Genomic DNA, 19808 nt, shown 5'->3' on the forward strand with positions numbered 1-19808 from the left:
CTTCTCATGCTTTCTTTTGTCAATGAGAAAAATTTGACTTTTCAGACTCTACCTCCCCTGCTGGCAGCCAAAACATCTCCCCAGATGGTTCTGCTCACCACTGTCTTGCCTGGTGCTCTCAGGTACAGCTGTGCTTTTTCTGCTTCCCTCTCCCAGCTTGTACCGGAGTCTCCAGGCAGTGATGATCAGACTGCTTGAAGCAAAGAATTTCAGATTAATAATAAAGCTACCTTTCAAGTTGCATTTTTGTGCCTGTTAGAAACTGTCCTCGTTTAACCAAGTTATTTTTTATATGGAGGTAAAACAGGGTGGAATCCCTTCACTAAAATATACTGAAGCTCCAGAGAAAAGGAGCACAGGGTGATCGCTGAGATATAAATTATTCTGCATTATTTGTACTAAAACTGATTAATTTTTTTCATTTTTTTTTCCTGTAGAGTTGAAGAGTAAGACTGAAAGCATTCATTCAGCCCTTTTATGCACTAAATTAGCAATATTATTTAAGGTGAGTTAGTTAACTACTGAAATCCTCAGAATTAACAACTTAATTAATTGAGTGCTATGACCTTTAGTGTTTGTGGCAAACACTGAGTTGGCACACACGTAGTTTAGGCTTTGTGGGATTTTGAAGCCTTATTTTAAGAAGAGCTGACCTTTCCTTCTGAGGACACCAAGAGTGTTGTAAGGGGACCCCAACCCCTCACCTTCAGTGGGTGCTCGGGCTCCGCAGTTGTGCTGTGACACCTCAGTGGCTTCTCCTCCGCCTGGCACTGCCGGCGCGTCAGGCGGGCGTGGGGCCTGCCCAGGCAGCTGGAGCTGTCCTCCTGCCCCCTGCCTTCCTTCACTTCCACAGCTCTTGCTGAAGGCTTGGCCAAGGGAGCCTGGGGAGGTACAGACAGTAACTCTGGGAGCTGAAAGGAACTCGGGAACATTCAGAGTTCTCCCAGGTGTGGGCCAGGTGAGGTACTGCCCTCCTGGCTCTCATCCCCTGGGCTACAAGAGACTGAGGTTCATGTTTGGAATACTGGAAACCACTAAAAATCTGCCAGCTAACTGGGGTTTGTGACAGAGCACTTGGCCTTTTTCAAGCCCTTTTCCTCCTTGCCCACCCCAAAAGCTGGACATGGAGCTCAGGGAGCAGGCAAACTCCTGGGAGAGCTGTGTGCCCAAATCCTCACCTGCTGAGGCTCTGCTTGGTGAGGCCTCCTGTTCAGTTTGCTTGGCTTTTCTTCACCTGGGAGTTGTGTCCCTGTTCCCCCAGCACAGGCTTTGTTCTGACAGGTGTTTTCTCCACCTTCCACCTTTTTTCCCTTGGGCTGAGCTGGTTTTGGTGGAGGCTTTGGTAGGCGAACCTGGGATGCACAGTGAGCATTTCATATAGTGAAAAAAGCCTGCATTTCACACAAAACTGTTCAGCTCCAGTACAAGAACACAGAATGAGAGTGATTCTTTCTCCAAAGAATATTTCCCAGCATTTTAAATATCAAGAAATGTTTTCCTCAAACCAGTACCAAGGTAGAGTTGTGATGTATTTGGGAAGGATGCTAGAAAATAAACTTCAGGTCAACATTTCCACAGATTCCCCAAACAATCACCTTCACCACACAGACACACCTTAAACAACTGCATCACTTTCCAAACAGAACTTAAAGCACTTAAAAAATATGTATTTTACACCTAAAAATGACCGTATTTCCCACTAATGGAATGACAGGTTGTTATTGGTGTAATTAATTTTTAATCTGGTATCTACAAGCTCAGTCAAGCAGGGAGCTGGTCTCACCACACTTCCTTTGGTCCCAACACCAGCACTTTCACCAGAGGGGGAAAGCTGAAAGTATTTATCCAGAGCCAAAACTGTGGTGAACAAATTTGAGAATGAATGCAATTAGTATTTTATCACCTGTGTTTGGTGTGCAATCAGAACAAAGAACCAGGATGTAACCACTGCTTTTAATGTCATCCCAGGATTGGGTTCAGATAACTATCCAGGGAGCTGTATCCTAAAATCCATGCTCTGAAACAATCCTCTTCAAGGAGCTGATGCTCCAGGATCCCCTGACTGGTACTTACAGGTGTTTACTGGTCTTCAGAAGGGAACTGACCCCCAGCCACCTCCTTTCCTGTACCAGACTGGTACAGGTGCAATCACACAGGTCACTGGAGCCAGATCCTGCTCACAAGCAGTAAGTGAGGCAACAGGGGTTGGTTGTAGTGGCACCCACTATTCTTAGGCTGCCTCTTTAGTGGGAGAGGTGTTTGGTGAACAGGAGAAGTGCAAAGGGAATGCTGAGATGAAGAATCAAACCTGGGATCACTCCAGACAGTGCCATGAAGAGATGCAGTGGGAAGAGCCTGCCTGTCATGCAGCACTTTGTCAGGACTGCAGCACCAAGTGCACCAGGCCCCTGAAATGCAGCATTTTCTGAAAAGTTCAGTTTTCTGCTCTCTCTACTTGCAATAAGTCCCCCTTAAATCCTTTGAACAACCCTAAAATTGCCTTTCTGCAGCTGTTGTGCAATGACTGTTAGAGGAAACTGGCTCGTGTCAGCAGCAGAACTGCAGGAACACACTCCAGTACAACCCAGGTGATCCTGGCGTTCCTGCTATTCCAAGAAGTGAGACACAGCATCACAGAATTCTCTGAAAAAGTGGTGACAGGTGCCAAGATTTAGTAATACACAGACATTCTGCTCTTGTTCCTGGCCATCAGAACCAATTCCACTTAGTCCTGTGGCACAGGAGTGGTGAGAACTGACACTCCTCATCCAGAGATTTTCCAGGGGGGTTGTGCACTTGCAAATAGCAAATAGCAGCAGCTCCTGCAGCCTGGAAGGTCAGGCTCATCTTTTACGCTGCCGACTGTCAAGTCTTAGGCCAGGTAATAAGAAGGAAATAAGATTTACTATTCAGTATCTGACTAAGAAATCAAAGGCTCCTGTGAAACAGAGATCCAACAGGATCAGCTGGAAATCAGCTAACAGCTACCTGATGCTTCCAGTCACTTCAGAAAACAGTGCAAACTTAAAACAAGCTGCTTAAATGAGTGAGGACAAAGTGGTCACCCCGTCCTACCAAAGTAGCTTTTGGTCTTGTTAACAAAAAAAAAAAAAAGTGATAAAACCAGAAAAGTCAATAAAATTGCTAAAATAAGTATCTGTAATTACCAAGATCAAAACCCAGTGCCTTTTCATTAAACATGAACTTTTGTTCTGCCTTCCACAATACGTAAATAGTGCTGACAATTGGTTTGTGAGGCACTTGCTACAATAAAATGTAATTGTATCATGAGAGAAAGGTGACAATCAGGAGATCATGAAAAAATTACATATTCTCACTGGTGGTTAATTAGCCATGCAAAACCCCCTCAAACAGATATTCTCTTCTATTAGGAATGATTACTATGCAGGCCTACAGATGTCAATACCACAGTCATTCAAATACTTCTTTCCCTACTAATTGAAGGTTGTAAAGCTCTGGTGCCAAGGTTTTGCTTCCAAAGAGCTAATTTATGACTAGAAGGATATTTTATGTCTTCAGTTGCAGCAGCTACAAAACTCAGCAAATCAGAACCATCTGTGCACTGATACTTGAATCACCATTCATCTCGCAGCCTATCAGTCACATTAGTTTGCATCCTGCATTCTTGGCTCACGTGCACTTGTGATGGTCCAAAGTTCACCAGGAATATTAAAAATGGCTGGTGCCCTGACCCTGCCTTATTGCACACACAGAGCCCCACTCGGGGCCGCTGCATCCGGGGATTTCGCGGCGCAGGAGCAGCGGGACTGACATTTCCCAGCACCACTTTCTAATTACCTCACCCTCCTCTCTTAGTAAGGCTGGGCTTTATTAACTTGCAGCTTCAGACTTTAGAGTACTACAGGAAAACAGCACAGGACAGCTGCCACTTCTAAAATCCCGTGTCAGTGCAGCCCATGGCCCCACACACCAGGAACGTTTCTGTCCCACAGTCGTTCCTCCTCCACACTGGGGCTGCAGGAGTGGGAAGGCAAATGAGAAAGAACAGTTTGAAAGTGAGAAAATGAATTAAATGCTTTCACTAATAAAGGTAACTTTGCTTTTAATCTGGGACGAAGGAAAAACCTGGCATTCAGGCTTGTCTTCAAGATGTTAGTGAACAAAGTCCTTGACTTCCCCATTATCCTGAAAGTAAATCATTCTGCACAGACCTCCTGCTTTGATGTGAGAGCCCGTGGGTCAAAAGGACTCATGGCAGCTCTTCCTCCTTGAGGGTTGACATTCCACTTTTTAGCAAAGCCAGGGGAAACAGGAATTAACAAGCACGGTGTATTTAAGGCAAAAGAACTGCTGTGTCAGTCTCATTTTGGGATCTGAAACCATTTCCTCCCCTGCCAGAGGAAAGGCGAGGAGCAGGAGATGTCAGAGATAATCCCAGGGCTGTCTCACTTACTTTGGAAGCTTTAGCAGTGCAGTGATTCCCTGAGCAGGCTGCCGTGGAAAATTCCAGAGGGCCATCGTAGCGCATCCCTCTGGACTCCAGGCCATCCACCAGGATTTTCTTCAGCGCTTGATACTTGGGCTTCTCATCGTAAGCTAAGCCACAAACACAGGCCAAAAACTTGGCTACTTCACCTGTGGAGAGGATTGATTGGAGGGTAAATTCCACCCAGAACTTCAGAGAGGGTTCATCCCAACACGCTGCCAATCCCACAGTGCCAAACAAGGAGCCACAATTCCAGTGGAACACACACTCCCGACACAGAACTGACAATATCTTGTCTTTCTGAGATGAGAAAAGGAAAGGACAGACGTGGATAATAAACAAGCCAGCCCTTAAGTGCCCCACCTCTAACTCCTACAGCACCGAAAGCTATCCAAGGATAAAAATCAAAATATCAACAAATATTGATAGTTCTATGTAAAAAAAAAAAAGTCTTTTACATTTGATGGATCATAGTACTCCTTTAAATATTAATTACTGTCACCTATATTATTTATCTGCTTAGATATTACACTGGGAATGCTTTGGAAAAAATGCAACTTTTTTTTAACTTCAAATACAACTGTTGTTTTTGTGATTGCATCCTAGAAAAGTAAAGCAGCAATACTTTATCATCAAGTGGTTCAAAAAACAGGGAAACCACTGAATGGGCAGAAGTAATGCTGGTAGGAAAAACATATAGGGGGATCAAACTTTTCCTTCAGTTGAAGACCCAAGTGTATCCTAAAACTAGAGTGCTACACCAGATATTAGCATCTGGTCAAATCCCAGCAGGAAAGATTTATTAAATACGTATACACACCATGAATATATTTTATCTGATACACAATGCATTCCAATAATTCCAATACAAAATGCTAGGAAAACAAGGGAAGAAATCAAAAATAGATACTGGCCTTTGTTCTCCCTGGGTTAGTTTTGTATTTCAGTGAAGGAAGAAACAGCATGACACAAACTGTCCATTCTTTTGCTCTTTCAAACTCTGAGCAATAAACCTTTGGTAGACAGTTCCTTCCTACTTCCATACTAACAGCTACTCCTGATTCCAGGACAGTCACTGCTTCCCAACACCTTGGATTACATATGGCCAAGGTCCCTTATGTCACCCCATGGGCTAATCACAGATGAGACTGAGCAAGATTATTTATTTTTGAAGACTTTGTTAAATTTGTGTTCCTTCCACTTCTCTTCCCCCCCCCCCCAGTGAGACACTGAGCGTGCTCGGTGCCAGGCTGAGGAGCAGCCGGTGCAGGGTGCCAGGACACTTACTGCAGCTTCTGCCAGAGGAGCCCCACTTCAGCACCGAGTCGGGGAGCTCATCCAGGAGTCTGGAACAACACGAGAGGGCAACGATTCAATGTGGGTTTGGAGCAGGTGATTCTTCATTTGGGATTTAGGAAGACAGCAAGTCTCAGTTCCAAAGGGAGTGGACCTCCGGGATAGCTAATGATTCACAGCACTGCTTTTGAACCCACATCTCCCCTCAGCTCTGTTTTTAACCCTTTGCACACTGCTGGTTTCACCAAGTTACATAATTACCTAATTCCAGGCTGGCAGCTAAAACTGCACTTTCTTTGCAAATGTTTTAAGCTTTCTAGAAGGAAAAAGAAAAGCCCTTTGAGCCGAAATGGCTTGTTCTGATTTCAGACTGATGATTCCTGTTTATATTTTATAAATTCAGGCAGCAGTTCTGCTCTGCCTTGTGGTCATTGAGCATCAGGTTCATTCTGCCCTATAGCAATGGCTGTCAAAATTCCACACAGGCAGGGCCAAGGGGGAGAGGGACTCCCACAAACTTCCTTGTGCACATCCTTGAAGCCTGTGTTTGCTGGGAATGCCAGCAATGCAAGGGTTAACGAAGGAAGAATTATCGAGGCAGCTCGATTGATTAAATTGATTTCCCATTGAACTGCAGGAGTGTTCCCCTTGCAGGGGGCTGTGCAGTGCTCAGAACTTCCACAGGAGGAATACTGGACGTGGCAGAGGAGTCAACATTTACAGCTGCAATCGGCCCGGAGCCGGTGCCACCCGGAATGTGCACATTGATTTCCATGGATCAGCCATCCCCATCGGGCACCTCTGTGGTGACTTGCCCTACTTAAAAGTTTGCTGCCTCCTGCCACTGTGGTACTCCCTTTCTGGGTAACTGCAGGCTGCAGGTACCACGAGCAATTCACTCTCTCAAGCCCCAACTGTGCAGGCAGAGGAAGAAAACACCACCACGCTCTGTTGCTTCAGTGAGCTCTGAGTGAGTCATGCTGGGGAAAAAAGGAAAGATTTCCACCGAGTTCCTCAGTGTTTTGGTATTTAATTGTTTGTAATGGCACCAGGCTTATATAACATTAAAAACCTACAGAAAAACATCTGAAAAATAGTATCATAGAGAAAGTTAAATAAATTGAATGCACGTGTGGAAAATCCTCCAAGAGATGTTTGTCCTTCAGAACCTACAAAGCACCCGTGAAGCTTAATGGGAACACACAACAACCTTCTGTATGTGCACCAGGGCCTGGGCTAATTTACAAATGTTTTCTTTGAAAAAAAAAAGAGTATTGGAAAAATACAGAGCAGACAAAATGCCTGTGTACTGTGCACTGGAATTCATCCTCTCTCTGCAGCAGCACAGACATAAACATGCAAAGGAAGGGAGACATGCACATAAAGTTCACATTTTAACTGCTTCCAACATCTCTCTTAATTAAGGAAAATTGTTGGAGCTTTCTCCTAAGGTGCTGTACAGCATGGAGAGCTGTCTTTTCCAGACCTGTGGAGTGCTGAGGATGCTGCAGGGTTACAGGGTGAGGTGTGTACACGTGTGGGGGTTTGTTTTTACTTGGTTTTCGCAGCCTGGACAGCCACAGGGTCCTTCAGGTTCTGCTCCCAGGGCAGCTTCCCACAGAGCCATTGCAGCATGCAGTAGCCAAGGATTTCAAGGTCACCTCTTCTGGATGGGGCTAAAATGTGGGAAAGGAGAGGGGGAGAGAAAAAAAAAATACAATTAAGAATAAGAACCTCGTCTTAGGAAATAGAAAGACTTTGACTGAACTACTGCTGATGAAATATGAAAAAGCCAACTGGGCAAAGTGTTTTGTTTATTCAGCTGTACCAGCCCCAAACCGCCCCGGCACTTGGCCACAGGCCACAGACAGGCAGGGACTTGTTACTGCTGGAGTGAGGGTCAGCTTCCTCACCTCCTCCAACTCCATCCTTCCTCAGTCTGGCCTGTCACAGGGACTTGATCCCCATGGCCTCTGACATGATCCAGACAGCCCATAACCGAGTACCAACACTTTCTCAAAGAGCCAAGCAGTAAAACAAAGAAATAAATGTCTGCTGCTAAATTGCTAACACATGTTCCAGGAAGTCCATGGGGTCCACATTGGTCATGCAGGGACTCCGTGAGAGCAGACTAAACACTGATGGCCTTTCCTGTTCTCCCGCGGAGCCGTTTGAACTCGGATGCTGGGACAAAAGTGCCATCTAGTGAGCACTGACTCACCCGAGCCCACGGCTCCGGCACCGGGAAGCGTTGGTTACTTGTAGCACAACCCAAAATACACGGGCTGTTTAGCAAAGTCCTGGGTGAGCTTCCCACTGCTGCTTCCAAAGGGGAAGCTATTCCACGAACAACTTACTCCCGCTCTGCTCACTCCCAGCAGAACACAAAGACAGGAGATAAATTCAACCAAAAATTAACCCCAACCCCAACATCATCTACACAGGAAAACAGGTAACTGAAGTTAATCCATGGATTGACTTTTCCAAGGCAAAGAGGTGGAAACAGTGCAATATTCATAGAATTGCTACTGCTTTGCTGCTCCTCAGAGGAAACCAAACTTGAAAAAACTGAGCAAGCAGGATCACTGCAGAATTTCTCTGTACAGTTTGCATGTCAAGGCCAGAAACTGCTCGGCGTGATTAAAGACAGACACATGCACCAGTTAAATTTATGTTTTCCAAAATGAGTTTGTGCTTTCCAGGAAGGAAAGAAGAGCTCACGCTTGTTTGGTGCTTTCTATCCATTGTAAAGCCCAGTAGCTGAGCAGTGTGCTGCTAATCCAGCTGTAAACAGATATCATATTTTATGGGCCTTCATTAAATAAATTCCAGAAAGTCACTCAGCAAACTTATCTTTTAATTTAAGGAGTCGTCTGCTAAAAGCTGCGGTGCCAACACATCATAACTGCTCCTTGTTACCCTCCACACATTACTGTAAGAGCACAAGATTAGTTTTTATATGTTCCCTATCTTAGCTGCTCTTAGGCCAGCATTATTGAAGGCCCTGGATCCCACAGAACTCTGCTCTGTCCCTTGGGCACCGTTTATTTTCTGCACTGGATTCAGCACCGTCCTAACGCAAGACTTGGCTCCCATATTAAAATAAAAACACAATCTCCACCACTTGCTGCTCTGTAGTGATTTCTCCAGCCATAAATCTCCCCTTAACTGTGGAACAATTCCATTCATACACATGTGTTCACAACTCCTTTTTCCATTATGGCAATTCCAGATTATATCCATATAAGCCAATGGTTTTGCCTGCAGAGCCCCTCATTTTCACACCAGGCTTTTCTGGCACCTGTTTGTGTAAGAGGGGCTACAGAAAGTGGCCCTTTGAGGAAAACTGTGAGAATTACCATGGCTGGCTTTTTTCCACAGGGGATTAATGGCTGTGCATCTGTAAATAACCCCAAACCAGTCAGATTTCACAAGGCAACCCAAAATAACTCCTTCCCTCACCAAACAGACCCCAGAGACTAAAGGTGATTTCCCAGGGAGCAGTTTGGCCATGACTAACGACCTTCTCCTCACCTGCAGCTCTTCCAGCCCTTCCTGACTAACCCTGGGACAAAGCCATCCCAAACCAGGAGCTGGGAGCAAGGAAGCCTTGGATAACACCAGCCCAAAGCCACAGGAAAAAGAGGTACATGGAGCTGAACCAAAGCTCCCTAGAAATGAAAGGGGAAATGTTTCACAGAGACAGTAACTCCCACATCCCTTTATCTCCCAGGTCACCACAAGTGCTGCTAAATAAAGACATTTACATGTGTTTTTCATAGAACCACATGGAAATGTCAGTGTTGGATTCTTTGGCTGTGCTTATTTCTCTCTGCTCCATCATCAGCTCACTATAAACTAAATTCCTCAACTTTTTAAATCATTCAGATTCTTGTTAAAAAGTATTTGACTAATCTTTAATAAATTAATATTGTCTATGAACAGTGGAATTATTAGATTTTCCCTCCAAATAGATAAATTTCAATGATATGTTTACTTGGAAAAATAAATCTGCTCACACAATTGAAGATTACAGGAATTCTTGATAAACATCAACAGAGAGAAATCAATCTGCTTTCATTTTAAATACGACAGCCAGGCAAAAATAAAACAATTCTGCTTGATAACTTGTCACTGTTATGAGAGTGTACACTCAAAACAGGGCTTATTTAAATCAAATTCTCTTCTCTGCAGACTAAAAACTTGCTGGTTTTTTTTTTCCCCTTCTTTTTTTAGTAGATGTTTGATTTCTGCTTTTCTACTCACAGGAATTTTTGACTGTTATTTTAGTCTCACGAAATACTATTTGATGGGAACATATTGGTGGTATTTTATTTCACAATAATGTGAGAGTTTAATTTTTTAATTTGAGGAGTTAAGGCCTGATTCTGTCCTCAGTCCTGCCAAGATAAATCAGGACCAACTCCACCAAAATGAATGAACTCACAACCACATCACTGAAATCGGAGTTTATGTGCACCACAAACACACTCAACACACAGGCACAGGGTTCAAAAATAACTCAGAGTAACAAAACTAAAGCAACTCACCTCGAGAAGAAAATACACTGGATTTACAACTACCTGAGCTCTAAATTATATTCAGATTATTATTTCAAAATAGATCATAAAAGATATCACAGCAGCCACAATATGCTTTGAAAACTAAACTGCTCCCAAGAACTCATCTGCAACCCACATAAAAATGGGAGTTTTCCTCCACAGCCCCTATTTAGCTGATTTTCTCAAGCCTTTTGTAAAGATCTGGGAGGCCAAGGAGTGCCAGATGAACTCTGCTCGTTGTTAATTAGCACCGTTACATCAGAATTTCTCTATTAGTGATTTTTCTGATTAGAAGCTTTTTGTAAAAAGGATCATTTTGGTTGCTCCTGTTTCATCCTCGTGCAGAGGCACCTCCAGTTCTCCCTGGCAGCACACAACACAAATGCCTGTAGTTCACAGACAGACCTCACAGCAGAACTGTTAACCGTGAAGGAAAGGAGGGTTCACATGACCACAGTGAAATATAACTCTGATAAAAATGTATCATCACCAGGTGATATAACTCAAGGTTGAGATGATTAAAAAACCAGGCAAATACAAGACTTGCCAAAAATCCATGCCTCTATTGGGGGCAGGAGAAAGGAAAAGACCCCCAAAAAAGGTGATGATGAAGTAGTGCTTCCCCCGGTCCTGGTCAGTGTGAGGAGCTCACTGCAGCAGGAGGGACCAGCAGGGTGGCTGCAGGGGAAAGGTCAGAGAAATACAGTTCCATTTACAACATATTTCAGTGCTTAGAAGCCATTCTGTGGAGTTATCCAGTCTCAGGCAGGGCAAGTGCCAGCTGGGAACAATCCCTCTTCTCCTCATGTGCAGCCCTGCACCCTCAGCCTGGCACGGTGAAGGACTCACTGACAATAACCACCACCATGGAATGCTGAAAGGAAAATCCAGTGCAAACATGGCACCACCACAGCTGGAGCACAGCTCTTCCACATGGCAAAGAGGGACTTTTCCTGTGCCAGCCGTGGGCTCTCTCCTAAGCTGGGATCCTACAGCTCCACACCGGACGGGCCGAACGGCTCACGGGTACGGAACACGGGCAGAGCTGGCAGGAGGGAATGATCAGGACTGGTGGAATGGGATGGGCTGACAGGAAGAGGGCTGGGGTCCTGATCCAGTGGGGAGGATGGAAGATGCAAGGGAAGTTCACCACAAGGTATGGGCGGGACAGGAAACGGTGGTGGCAGGAGATGAGGTACCTGGTCGGAAGCAAAAGGTTCCAAGCTTGCAGTGAGGAGAACGTGTGGCAGGAGAGGGGACGGGGAGTTTTACTCTTCTCTCACATCTGTGTGGCAGAAAAAGAGAGTCACAAAGGTGAGGGCCTGACAAGTAGGTGTGGGGGAACACGTCTCTGAAGTTCTGGTGTGGAGAACAGCCAAAATGAAACAGCCCCTTCCCAGCCACACTCCTCAGCCATGACAGAAAGTTGTAACACTCCTCTTATTTTTGCTGCTTCTGGACATTCCTGGCAGGACAGAATAAGCTTGGAGAGGTGGTTGTAGGAATCTATCCAATCTTCTCCTTGTTAAAACCTGACTCTTGTTTCCCTTACAGCCACCTCCTGCTCTTTCTTGTGCTGGGCACACATTTCTAATCCAACTCTCAGGAACTAAACCATCTCTTTATTTATTTCACACTGTAAAGTTCCACCCATTTTTTGCCAGACCGGTTATATTTTCCTTTTATTATTTAGGATTTACAGTTTGTCCTGCACACAGTCTTTGGGAAACACATATCAAACTGCAGCAAATCAATAATTCATTTGACCAACAACGAAAAAAATCCTGCAGGCTCCCTGTGAATCCTAACTATGCATGGACAGGTGCCAAATAAACCTCTTGATCCAGAGCCATTTAGAGCTCTGTTCTCTGGAAGCAGGCTCAGAAGGAATGTGTTTCCATAGGTGTTTATATTCCTGCACATCCTTCCTCACAAAATGAACCCTGCATATATTCCAGTCAACCCTTGCATGTAACAGAGCAGGAACAATGGGCAGGCAGAGCTGTGTCTTTAATATCAAACAGCAGCAGCTCTGTCAGAGCAGGGGGAGAACAGGAAGAACTGCAGAGCTTTCCCTGCCCTCACCCAGTGCCAGCACTGCCCTGGACAAACAGTGCCCAAGCGCTCTGACGGATCTCGAGGAGCACAGGTTGGAATAACCCCGTGTGAGGGGCACAGAGAAGCCTGTCAGAAGTCCCCACTGCTGCATGAAGCAGCTTTCCTGTTCCAGATGTAGATACAAGTCCTGCCTGGATTTTGGTGGAGCCCCCGATGTGGTGGGCGGCAACTCTGCTCTGAGTCGCTGCGAAACACTGAGAAGGAGGAGCGGAATCATCTCAGAATCGATGGCAAACACAAATATCTGCTGGAGGGAATTCAGCACAGACAGTTCATACTCTTATGTTCATCAATGGTAGCAAATTAAAACTGGTCCTACACACTCAATGCCCGGGCCTGGAGTATTTAAAAGCCCTCAATATGTGAAGCGTGGTGTATCTCCAGAGAAATTAGGTATTGACTGCACGCCTCAGTGAGCAGGGAATCTGCAAAAATCCATAGCAGCCATTGATCCAAATATTACTTTTTAACACTAACTATGTAACAATTTTTTAAATGTACACTGGGTACAGTTATAATTCTCTTTAATTATCAATCAACAAGCCAAAGTGTAACACTGTTTATACAGCATGGTCTTTAAAAATGGATCCAGTGACTACACTCCAACCCGATGCCCAAACTATCAATGCAGTTGTGCTACAGGAAATTGGTATCAAAATAGACAGGGTTTCAATTTAAAACACCCCCACACTGGTTGGGATGGGATCCTGCCACCAAATACTGGCTTCATGAAAGGAGGTTATATCAGCTCCAAGCATTGCCAAGAGGCACTTTTGAAAGCAACAAACTCATAATTTTGTTAAAGTTTCAGCATGTACCTCAAATTTCTGTATATATTCAGTAGCTGCTTCATGAGGAAGTCAAAATGTGCTCATTTGTCTGGCTCAGTGCTGCTCAGGGAGGTTGAGATGTTTATGTTGCTACACACATTTGGGAAATGCCCGCTGGAAAGGATCTCATTTATATAAAATAACATTTAAAAATCAGAACTACATTCCTAGAGCATGGAAATTAAAAAAAACTCCACTGTGAAAAGCTGGGTACCACCAGAATGAGGGTTGTCTGTGCAGCTCTTATTTGCCAACAGTGTTTAAACACTTTCCAGAAGGACACCTGAATGTCCTGAAACTTCTCCACAACTCCAAACCTCACAACAAGGGATGAGGGAAACCAGTCACTGTGTTCTGCCCTCTGGACCTGGGCACTCTCCAACAGAAGTGGCTGCAGATGCAGCTTTTCCCTGGGATGTTGAGAGATCTGCTGCAAATGGGAAAACTGGTAATTTGACCTTAATGGGTTCAGGCAGTTTGTCGGGGTTTAACCCCAGCCAGCAGACAAAACACCACAGAGCCACTCGCTCACTCCCTGCCCCTCCCTGGTGGGATGGGAAGCAAAACTGGGGAAAAAAAGGAAAAATTGAGGGGTTGAGATAAGTACAGTTTAATACTTGAAATGAAATTCAAAAAATAATAATTAAAAGGGAGACAACAAAGAGAGAGGGGAATAAAATCCAGGAGAGACAGGTGGTGCACAATACAGTTGCTCAGCACCCACCTGAGCAGCGATGGGCCCCTCCCAGCACACCCCCCAGATTATCCACTGCCCAGGTCATTCCACGTTATTGAAAAGCCCTTTGGCCAGCTCAGCTCAGCTCCCTCCCAGCTCCTTGTGCAGCTCCTCACCTGCAGGGCATGGGAACTCCACAGTCTTGGATTTAGGGAAAGCATCGCTCAGCAACAACCAAACCATCCTGTGTTATCAGTGCTGTTCTCACCCTAAACCCAAACCACAGCACTGCACCAGCTACTGGGATGAAAATTAACTCTCTTTTGGTTTCTGGAGTCCTCCACTTTTAACCACTTCCATCCTGGCTTTAGCCACTTGAAGGGGTTTATCTAAGCCACAGATTTGCAAAACTTACCTCACACCCCAGTCTGTAAGACTTCCCTGCACTTTCAAACAAAAGGAATTACCTGTCCTGTAATCCCATACTGTGACCAGACACTTCCAAACTAGATGGTATAACCATCCAACTGCCAAATCCCAAACACTCCAGCTTCCACTATTCTTCAAAGAGCATCCACATCAAACACCAGTGGACAGCCACAGTGCTCACACCACCAGGCAAAGCAGAGTCAGAGCTCCAGAAAACACCCTGTGTGCTTGGCAGGGCCAGAAGAGCCCAGAACAGATCCCTCCTCACCACAAAACACTTTTTAGCAGGTGAAAAGGTGCAATTGTCTCAGCAGGAAATACTTGACAGTCTTATTTCATTTTTCCTAATGACCAGAGTTAAACGATTGCAGGTTTTAACAGCTCCGGCAAATTATCAGGCCCCTCTACATTACATGGTCAATGGGCCTTTTAATAGAAAAAGCAATAATATACAGTTGTTTGTGCCAACTAAAACTCGTTAGAAAGTATTAGTTTAAGGTAACAGTTCAGCAGCTATTAACAAGCACAAATTTCTGCACTTATCCCTCGTGCTAGGCTGGCAGCAGCAAACCAGTCCCTTTTAGAAGATCTTCGGGGTGGAGAGGGGGAGAGGGGAAGGAAAAGTTAACAAAAAGACACTTTCATAGCAGGAGTCAAACTTTTTCAATAATGACCATTTTTTTCACTAGCATAACATTAGAATTGACTTTTTGTCTTGCTGACATAGCAACTAAGAAAGTTGTGTTGCATTGACCATATTGATTGTGAACAATGCAGCCATCAGTGGGACTTTACACCATATATTTTCAATATTGACCTCCCAGTCCCTTTTCCATGGCTCCATGGGTCTGCTATTGGATTTGGACTGCAGTGTAATAAACAGCTAAGGTTTAATTAATGGTAAATGAATACAAGACATAGGTTATGACTTTAACTAATTAGGGAATTGTTGAATTAAGTCTGCCTTGGAATGCAAGGCAGTACAATCAATATCCAATAAAAGGACTATGTATGTAATTTACCTGCAAATGTGTTTCCAATACCATCAAAGTGAGTTTAAATAAGTAAGATATATGAAAGGCTACTGGAAAAAGATTTCAAAAAGTTAACGCTTTACAGCTTCAAAAAAGGTTTTTCTCCTTGCAGAAGGAATGTCATCCTTGAAATATCCTCCCATAACACAGATGGTGACACTCAGGCACAGCTCTCCCTAAAGGACAGTGCACACTCAAAATGTTTTCCCTTCCCAATGCAACATTAGCAAACAGTGCAGCAAACACCAACCAGTGCTCCCAACATGGACCAATTCAATGTAATGGTGAGCTCTTCTCAGGGGGTCTTGGTCTGCAGAGCCTTCCAGGGTCCATCCTGCCGCCCCCCTTCCCTCCCAGCCCTGGAGAAACATTCCCAGGAACAGGAGGAGGTCACCACCCGAGGGGCAGAGCAGCCCCCAGCCTGCTCCTGCTGTGTACATCAGCTCCCACGGCCCGATTCCTCATTCTGTAATCACTCATCTGAAATAAAAAAAGAGACCTACCTACTCCCTTGTGGGCATCTATGCTGGTAAACTCTATTGTCCCATTATGGCCCTTCCTAGGATTTTCCTGATACTGTTTGTGGTTCCCATTGGGACAATATCTGTAGGCAAGTCCATAATCTGCAAGATAAACCTGGAAGACATGAACAGACAAATGAATAATGCTTTTGTCCTTTGAAAGTATAACCTTTATAATTAAGTCTTAAGAAACTGATAGGTTAAGGACAGCCTTAGATCTAAATTTTATTAAACCAAATGGTGCCTCAGGATAAAATATGTACAACTGGGGGCTATAACAGCTGCCCTCCCCATTTAAATCCTTCCACTACTATTCTCTTCTCTTATTCCAGAGTGGAGCGGAATTTCAGTCATTTTATTTTGTTCCTAAGCTCTCTGCTCTCCAGGTGGGCATCCAGACATCATAAACTGCAATATGCCTTTTATGCAGCCTCACGTTGCTTATGGGACCCCTTCCTGTCCTCACTCAGGCAGGCACAGACACACAGCCCTGCTCAGCTCTTCCAGCAGCTGAGGCTGGACAAACTCAGCTCTGCTCTTCTCCTGGGCAACTCCAAAGCCAGAGGAAGAGGCAGCAGCTTCCCCAGCTGGACTGGACACAGAGCTCCAGCCTGACAGGGACCGTGGCAAATCCTCAGGACTTCCCTGGGGAAGTATTAACTGACTGAATCTGCATCTTGTCTTCTCTGGCATTTGAAGCTGAAAAAGAACAGCTCAGGAGAGCTGAGTTTCACTTTGTGTTCTGCTGCTGCCTGTCAAGACAAACTGCATGTGCCAGGTGGCTCCTACACCTCTATTTCTCTGTGGGCACAGGGCACCCAGCACTGCATCGACTCTGCCACTCACACAATTTACAGGAAGGGCACAAACCCACCCTGTGAAGTTCAGATTAACGTGTTCCACCCTCCAACAGGGCTGGACTTAATGCAAGCACATGGTCAGTCACTGCAGCACAGCTGACAGGCAGCAACTTGTTGAAAGCAGCTGGAATTTAATCACAGTCTGTCCCCCCCAGTATTCCATAGGTTATTTTCTCAGTCATTTCCACACTCCCACCTGGCCTTTGCCCTGTACATTGACCAGTTCTTACAATGGGCAATTGCTTTTTTAAATAAATATCCAAGGATGGTATTTTCCCTTAAAAAAATAATGCTACAGACATTTATATTGCCAATGGAACCGATTTCTGAGGCAAAAGCTGAATCATCTGAAGGCACATAGAGATCACTTCTACTAAATCTTACTATATGATAACGAAAATCTTTTTCTTAGTTGAACCTTAGCTTTGTTTCCTCTTTACCCAAAAAACAGTTTATGCTATCAAAGTCTAAAATAAACTCTTCTGTCCCTCAGTTGTAATTTAATTATGTCACTCCTGGTAGAGGCAAAACCAACAAACAAAAAACCCTCAAGAAAACTCAACGCATTATTTTGTAGCAGTTCTGCTGAACTGCTGATTCCTCTTTGTGCTCCAGGCAGCTTCCAGTGCTGGGATTGCTGCTCTCTTGGTTTTACTGTTCCTGCTGCAGCATCTGAGCTTATCTGGAGCGTGTGAGCCGGGCTGCAGCGCTCACTTCCTGCAGGGAGAGGGCTTTTAAGATTATCCAGGCTGTGTTTCACCTGACAGACCACACAAACTGGGATACGAGACGAAAGACCGGAGGCACCTTTAGAAAATCTGGGACAAGGCATAAACTGTGTTGGGTTGACTGGTTTGATTTTCTCCTGCATCTGTTCTCCAGCGTATTCCTGGTGCTCTGGTACCTGTCCTAATTGAGCCCACAGTCAGTTAGGCAGAGAACTAACTTAAACTACACTAATATCAACTTTTGTGAGGCTTCTGCATCCTCTGTGGGCTGGGAAGGAGAGAGGAGCCTAGAAAGGATATTCTTCTCAGGCTAAGTGGTATATTTTGGATTTCACTTGGCTAGACATTTCTGACAGGTACAGTAAGATAAAACACCTTTAAAAATTAAGGCTGTGCCTTATATTAATATGAGGGGAAAAACACACCCAAAGCACCTCTGGCAGCTCTCTTTGGTTTGGACTTATGTGACAGACACTCACTCCTCTGTGACAGCCCAGCCCTGGTGCTCTTTCAAACTACCTCAACAACAGGCCAGCTAGAAAGGAGCCACAAATATTTGCTAGTCAGATTTGAAGTATGCAAAAAAAAAAAAATCATAGAATCATACAGATAAATCACAGTAACTATGAACTCTTTCTTTTAAAGCAACTCCATTAATGTACTCCATTTTTAAGCAATGCATTTGCTTAAAATACCTTCAGTAGTAGTATCAGCAGAGAGGTTTTCAATTTATACTGAAAGTGAGAAGTAGTTTTCCCACAAACATGTGACAAAAGCCTCCTGGCCACCACCAAAAATCAATCCCCTTCAGCTTGTACCAAACCAGCACTGCCCCGTTACAACCTTGCCACAGCCATTATCACAATGACTGTGTTATTTTAAATTACCATTAATTTCATTTCATCAATTCTCATTATAACCCTTTCATCATTAAAGAGATATATAGTTCTTTATAGCTGGTTGTCACTTTTTGATAATGTAACACTTTGTGACCTTCCAAATTTGCTCAGAACACAGTAGAGGTAGTTAATGAATTTAGAGTTGTTGCAGGTTTTTTTTAGGGTACAGGGATGGAGAAAAGCAGATGAATAATGAGGAATATTGAGAAGAATTAAGCCACTGTTAGTAAGTGTTTTGATACCATAAATACTTTTCACCTGCATGCTTTTTATAGGAACAACAAAACAAATAAGAACAAAAAGAGAACAAAACAGAGCAGAGCAAGATAAACAAGACACTGGAATAAGGAATGGGACACTAGCATGGAACAGCTGGGTTTGGCTGTTACACTGTACACTCCTTCCCACTCATTCACTTTAATTTTAGAGTCCTGTTTATGTTCCAGTTTCTCTCCTTTACACATCCCAGTCTGCACCGGGCTCTGCTCTGTTATTAACAGATGTTGTTATAGACTAAAAGCCAGATTTCTGAAGTCTTTGCACTGGATTTCAAGCAAACAGGAGTGTGCCCACCTTATCCCAGTGCACAGCCACGCAGGCACAAACAATCACCTGTGGGTACGAGCAGCCAACCAGAGTCTGAGCCGCTCTCCTGCCCTTCCTGTGCACGACTCCCCCCCAGGGCTGGAAGTGCTGAATATCTGCTAGACATGGACAATTCTTACAGCCTCTACACGTTCTGATACACAACTGCACTCAGCTGGGGGGTTGTCACCTGCCCCATGGGATTCTCCTGGTGTTCCCTTTATCTTGAAGTACCCAGAGCAGATTTATTGCTGGAAGGATGACAATATGGTGATTTTCTCTGTGCATTTTCTTTCCAGTGGTTCCATTACCAGGCTTGTGTCATGTCTGTAAATAATTAAGTAGATACCTACTAATCAGAGACAGATTGGTTGCTAATGGCCACGGTGCTGTCAAGTTCAGTAGGACACAACTACAAAAAGGGTAAAGACCCTTTTGGGACAGGGAGTGTGAAGTTTAGTGTTTGGGACAGAAATAGCACCTCTCACAAACCAGAAGCCAAGGAGGGAGGAAAGCAGGCTGACAAAGAGAGGGGAAGGGGTACAGGGTGTCTCTGCATTCCTAAAAACACCTGAAGGAGAACAGAAAAGATTTTCAATTTTCTCATTTCATCTGCTCTTTAGCAAGTCTGTCATAGTGGGCTAAACAGCAGGAATCACAATGATTCTTCTCACAATGAAAAACAGCTCAAAGTTGTTTTCATACAAGTCTTCCCTGTATGATCAGTGTTGTGATCTCTGTATTTCTTGAGCTGGTCCAATGAAAGCTGGTCTTAATAGTTATATTTTGAAATCCCTTTTTA

General features: G+C 44.4%; 1 protein-coding gene across 3 annotated transcripts in view; it reads right to left on the reverse strand.

The window, feature by feature from the left end:
* Positions 1-19808, reverse strand: part of VRK2 (VRK serine/threonine kinase 2) — a 35421-nt gene that overhangs the window by 1254 nt on the left and 14359 nt on the right. The window contains exons 8-14 of one of the 3 annotated variants that reach the window (XM_018077571.3): positions 15917-16049; positions 7320-7440; positions 5756-5814; positions 4436-4617; positions 1179-1352; positions 705-881; positions 99-190 (exon numbers count right to left, since the gene is read on the reverse strand). In XM_018077571.3, the coding sequence (XP_017933060.1) occupies positions 119-190; positions 705-881; positions 1179-1352; positions 4436-4617; positions 5756-5814; positions 7320-7440; positions 15917-16049 (918 nt within the window). In that variant the 3' untranslated portion in view covers positions 99-118. Of the gene's footprint in view, positions 1-98; positions 194-704; positions 882-1178; positions 1353-4435; positions 4618-5755; positions 5815-7319; positions 7441-15916; positions 16050-19808 lie in introns of all 3 variants that reach the window. The other 2 variants (XM_018077570.3, XM_018077569.3) reach the window with 2 other exon arrangements.

Source organism: Manacus vitellinus, unplaced genomic scaffold (assembly GCF_001715985.3).
Source record: "Manacus vitellinus isolate BGI_N305 unplaced genomic scaffold, ASM171598v3 scaffold_38_pilon, whole genome shotgun sequence".
Classification (NCBI taxonomy): Eukaryota; Metazoa; Chordata; class Aves; order Passeriformes; family Pipridae; genus Manacus; species Manacus vitellinus.